The sequence below is a fragment of the Euphorbia lathyris genome, chromosome 9, assembly GCF_963576675.1.
Source record: "Euphorbia lathyris chromosome 9, ddEupLath1.1, whole genome shotgun sequence".
Taxonomy (NCBI): Eukaryota; Viridiplantae; Streptophyta; class Magnoliopsida; order Malpighiales; family Euphorbiaceae; genus Euphorbia; species Euphorbia lathyris.
The window spans coordinates 14,830,724-14,835,387 of NC_088918.1; the positions used below are offsets into that span (position 1 = coordinate 14,830,724).

General features: G+C 31.2%; 1 protein-coding gene across 1 annotated transcript; it reads right to left on the bottom strand.

Annotated features, from left to right (window-relative positions):
* Positions 1 to 320: 320 nt before the first annotated feature.
* LOC136207456 (uncharacterized) lies at positions 321 to 4,048 on the bottom strand. The gene is made up of 6 exons (XM_065998710.1): positions 3,765 to 4,048; positions 2,197 to 2,382; positions 1,939 to 2,112; positions 1,478 to 1,584; positions 948 to 1,231; positions 321 to 846 (listed from the first exon to the last, which is right to left on the bottom strand). The coding sequence occupies exons 1-6, from the start codon at positions 3,951 to 3,953 to the stop codon at positions 350 to 352; spliced, it is 1,437 nt and encodes a 478-aa protein (XP_065854782.1). The 5' UTR covers positions 3,954 to 4,048; the 3' UTR covers positions 321 to 349.
* Between the last annotated feature and the right edge of the window lie 616 nt (positions 4,049 to 4,664).

Sequence of the window (4,664 nt, forward strand, 5' to 3'; positions counted from 1 at the left end):
AAGGAGCTTTTTCTAAATTAGCGTTTTCATCTCAAAACTCTCTCTCAAACCTCTCTCCACCAAACACTCTAATCAGCGGTTTCAGTGGTCAAACCTCTAAAGTTGGTCAAAACCGCTCTTTTTATCTCAAAACGCTCTTTACCAAACATGGCCTTACTTTTTTTTATGTCCTATTAGAATTAAAAATCAAAAAACACAAAAATGGAAACAAATCTGTTTTAAGAAATACATGCTAATTAAAATTCTTGCATTGGATAACAAAAGAATATTCAAATTTCCTATAAATTAAGAGAAAAAAAAATAATCTGAAGTTTACATTAATCTTTCTGGTCTATTTTCCTAAATCTAGTCATCTTCTCCAGCGATTAATGTCCATATCTTCTTGATCAAAATTATCAGCCCTTGGATCAATCAAATTATCCCAAGCCTGTTGAACCATTGGATCCTGCTCATAAATTGCTACTTCCCCACCAATTTCCTGATTTCCACTCCCATAAAATGCCTGCTGTCCTAATTCCCCGAAATAACTGCCATTATCCCTCTGATCTTGTCCATAAAATGTATTTTGTCCACTAAATTCTCCTACAAATTGCCTTCCAATTAGCCCTTGTGCACCTTGATTTTCACTAAGTAATTGGTCTATATTACTCCCCAAACAGTTTACCATGTTAGGGTCCTGATAATGAGTTCCGTGACCCGAAATCCGGCTATAATCTTGGTAAGAAAGTAGCTCGGGGAGAAATGGAGGCGTCGGAGGAACTTCCCGCGGTATCGAACACATTCTTGTATGATCAAACACGTTGATGTTGCTTGTAATATGTTCGTTTGAAGGCGAAAAATCCATAACTATGTCACAATAAAAAAAAATAAGAGTTAGTATGATTAACGAGAGCGAAAGATTGTATTTAAGTATGTTGATGTAGAAACTAAACTGTGTTGATTAGTACCCGAAACGGGCGAAGTTGTTTCGTTGAATAGTGGAGGAAGCGGAGGAGGAGGGTGAGTAGCCATTATTGGAGGCGGAATGGAGGAGAAATTGAACTGGAATCCGAGATTAAAGTTGGATGCGTCCGAGGCGAAATTCAAGTACTTGTGGAAGTTTTGATCAAAATATTGAGTTGCTAGGCTTGGAAATGGTTTGCGAGTCAATCCATATAACCTTTGGTCGCATTGTAATAGCTTTTCGTAGTGTTTGTCAAGTATTCCGGGTGGAAATACGATAGAATGCCTCCTGAAAAACGCAAATTCACCGGAAAAAAATTAGTTAACATAACATTTTATTAACTACACTACTATAATATTTATATTTTTTTTACTATTGATGGTTTGGATTTTCCAAACATGACATTTCCTGTTAATCTATGCTATAGTAAAACAGATGTAACGGACTGCTCAATAAAAATTTTTAATACAATTATATTTTTTTAATAAAATTCAATAGACCGAAATCATAATAGAATTTTGAAAAATGTAAAACCTGAAAGTTGAAGCTGCGCCTCCAGTGAAATCTGATGTTACTCTCCATATAGTGTGTTTTCTTGGTTGCGGATCAATTTCCTCAAAGAAATCAGGGGCTTTATTTAACTGCAATAAAAAATAATCATATTAAGATTATTTTTTTAAAATTAAAGGCTGAATACATCACGGGATCTGAAATTGGTCAGAAAAACTAATTGCGTCTTAAATTTCAAGAGTGTCTCTTAGCTTCTGAACTTACTTACAATTGATCTATTAGCCTCTTAAACTTGTTTAAATTGACATAACCAATTGTAATCTATTAGACGTTTTAACTCCACCTCACATGGATTTAAGAGACTAATGAGACATTTTAAATAAGTTCGGAAAACTAACGAAACACATTTAAAGTTAAGGAGACAAATCGGTTTTTCTAACCGAGTTCAAGAGGCGAAAAAATTAAAATTATGAACGGAAAATAACCTCAATTTCAAGAATTCCAGGCTTATTTTCTTGAAGATCAACTTGTAATCCAATAATTTCATTCCATTGAATTTCAATTTTGCTTTTCAAATTCCCTTGTAAGAATTCCCACACCAATTTCTTCTTAGCAAAGTAACATTTAGCTGTGATATCACCTTCATTCTTTTTTATCCTCTGCAATAATTGAAGATTAATTAGCAAAATTAAATTAAATTAATTAGCCAAATTAAAAATAATTGAAAAGAAAAGAAAAATTACCTCCCATTTACCAATTTTAATTGATGTAGCTTCAAAGTTAGCTGCTTTGAGCTTCTCAGAAGCTGGCTGAGATGAATATTCCTCAAATTTTGGAGGATATTTAGACTCTACTCCTTTATTTGCTACAACGGATGAAACGCTGAGTTTTAATCCTAGCGGACGTAAACTCAGCAAAACATCAGCCATCTGCAAGAGACAATGAAATAAATATTCTAAGCAACTTTAATTCATGAATTTAGTTCGGTTTTGGATACGGTGAAATACATGCATGATGGTTTCTTGAATTTAGTCCGGTTTTGGATACGGTGAAATACATGCATGATGGTTTCTTTAATTTAGTTCGGTTTTGGATACGGTGAAATACATGCATGTTGGTTTTAAGATTTGATAGAAAAAAAAAAGCTTAATGGAGAGAGAATAATAAAAAAAATTATTTTTAAAAAGGAAAAAAAGGTCAATATCAGAAACTATAGGGAGGGTTATTATTAATTATAGCATCCATGATTATGACTATTTTTCTTATAAAATGATTATAACCATATTGGATGAAAAATAATTTATATTTTGCATCCATATATATATATATATAATGTACATAATATTTTGCATCCATATATATATATATAATGTACATAATATTTTGCATCCATACCATATATAAATATACGGTAAAGGCTATGGTTACTTTATTTTTGACAAAGTAATCCTTATTTTGTGTGTTTTCACCATTGGATGAATTTTACATTTCATCATCTAATGGTGAAAATAACCAAGTGAGGTTTACTTTGTTAAAAACAAAGTAACCATAGAATGCACCATAAATATACATGTGAATTGACAGGAGTAGGTCCCTATACATCCGAACAAACCAATTCCAAATAATTAGTAATAAAAGTAGATTTTTAAAAAATGGAAGATAAGTATAATTAGTACAAACGAACATTTCTATTACTATCAAACTCAAAACAATTCCGTAACAAAGATTTTTATACAATTGAAAATTAGCATGTTCCAATTGAACATATACTTAAAAAATATCAATGAAAAAAAAAATACCGATACATCACAAGTTTATGGATTTTATAAAAATCGTATATATATATATATATAAAATAATGTATTAATGAAAAAATATGATAATTTGATCAGAAAAATAGGTCTTAAAACTTTAAAAGTGTTTTATTTTTTTTAAACTTATTTATAATGATTTATTAATCTCTGAAACTTTCTTAAAATAAAATATTAACAATGAGACAACTAGAAATAAGAATTCTATGATAAAAATATAATTTAGAGAGGTAATTCAATTGATTCGCCACAATTTAGAAAAACAATTTTCATTTTATAACATTATATATTTATTTATTTACCATATATAAAGTATATATATATATATTAATGATAAAACAAACAATGCACATGCCAAATAAAATCCATTAACGAAAAAATAAAAAACAGAGAAGCCTGAAATCAATAAAACACTAAAACTCAAAAACAAGTTCACAAAAAAGATCAAAACGTCAACATTTTAGACCGGAAAAAAAAAAGAGATTAACGAAGATTAAAACCTGATTATCCCTAACTTTTCCGGTTTCCAGAATCCGTACATTAGCAGCTTCAGTACTTTCATAATTATCCAACACAAAATCACCATTCTCGCTATTTTCTTGATTCAAGAATCCATTATTATCATTATTCCGCAATCCTCCTGCTGAACAAAACGCACCGTTTTCATCGCCATCTACTTCACGAGCCATGGCTATGGCTTTTCGAACAGAGCATAACAGAACAGATCAAATATTCGAAAACAGAAAAACGAAACCGAGAGAGAGAAAAAGAGAATTTAATCCGAAAAATTGGAGAGAAAATAGGAATCAATGATGGAGCCAATCATCATGAATCAATATATATATATATAACAAGTAAGTATTACTCGAGGACTCTGCTGACTTGAGGATGCTTCTTTTTAATTATTATTATTTTGCTTTATACTGTTATTTTAATATTAAATTAAATTAAATTATATCAGGCAGTTTTTTTTTTTTTTTTTTTTTTTGTGAAATGTGTTTATACTGGGTAGTTTAATGATTGGTTGAGATTTTTTTACTTCTTTTATAATAAATTTTCTAAATTTTAGATATGATACATAAAGCAAATGAGGCAAGTGTAGTTGTACTTAACACGAATGAGACGTCACGTATAAAAAAGAAATCGACCTCAATGGTGCTTACTACGCTGATGAAAAATAGGATTAACGGTCAAGTAAGTAGACGAGATGTTATCACAGAGAAGCCTAGGGGGAAGTGGAAGCCGAATGCCAAGTTCCTGCAAAATTATCTGGAGCCAGCCAACCTCAAAGGCACCTGTGGCAAGAGCCCGATACTTAGCTTCAGTAGACAAGCGGGCGACGGACCGTTGCTTCTTAGAAGTCCAAGACACAATGGGGCGGCCCAAGAATAAAGCATAGC

Bases quoted from the DNA above. Each gene is read 5' to 3' on its own strand.
- LOC136207456 (XM_065998710.1), bottom strand. From the start codon at position 3,953: ATGGCTCGTGAAGTAGATGGCGATGAAAACGGTGCGTTTTGTTCAGCA. The intron at 2,113-2,196 runs GTAATTTTTCTT...CAATTATTGCAG, and splicing joins TTAAAATTGGTAAATGGGAG to AGGATAAAAAAGAATGAAGG. The intron at 847-947 runs GTACTAATCAAC...ATTGTGACATAG, and splicing joins AACAACTTCGCCCGTTTCGG to TTATGGATTTTTCGCCTTCA.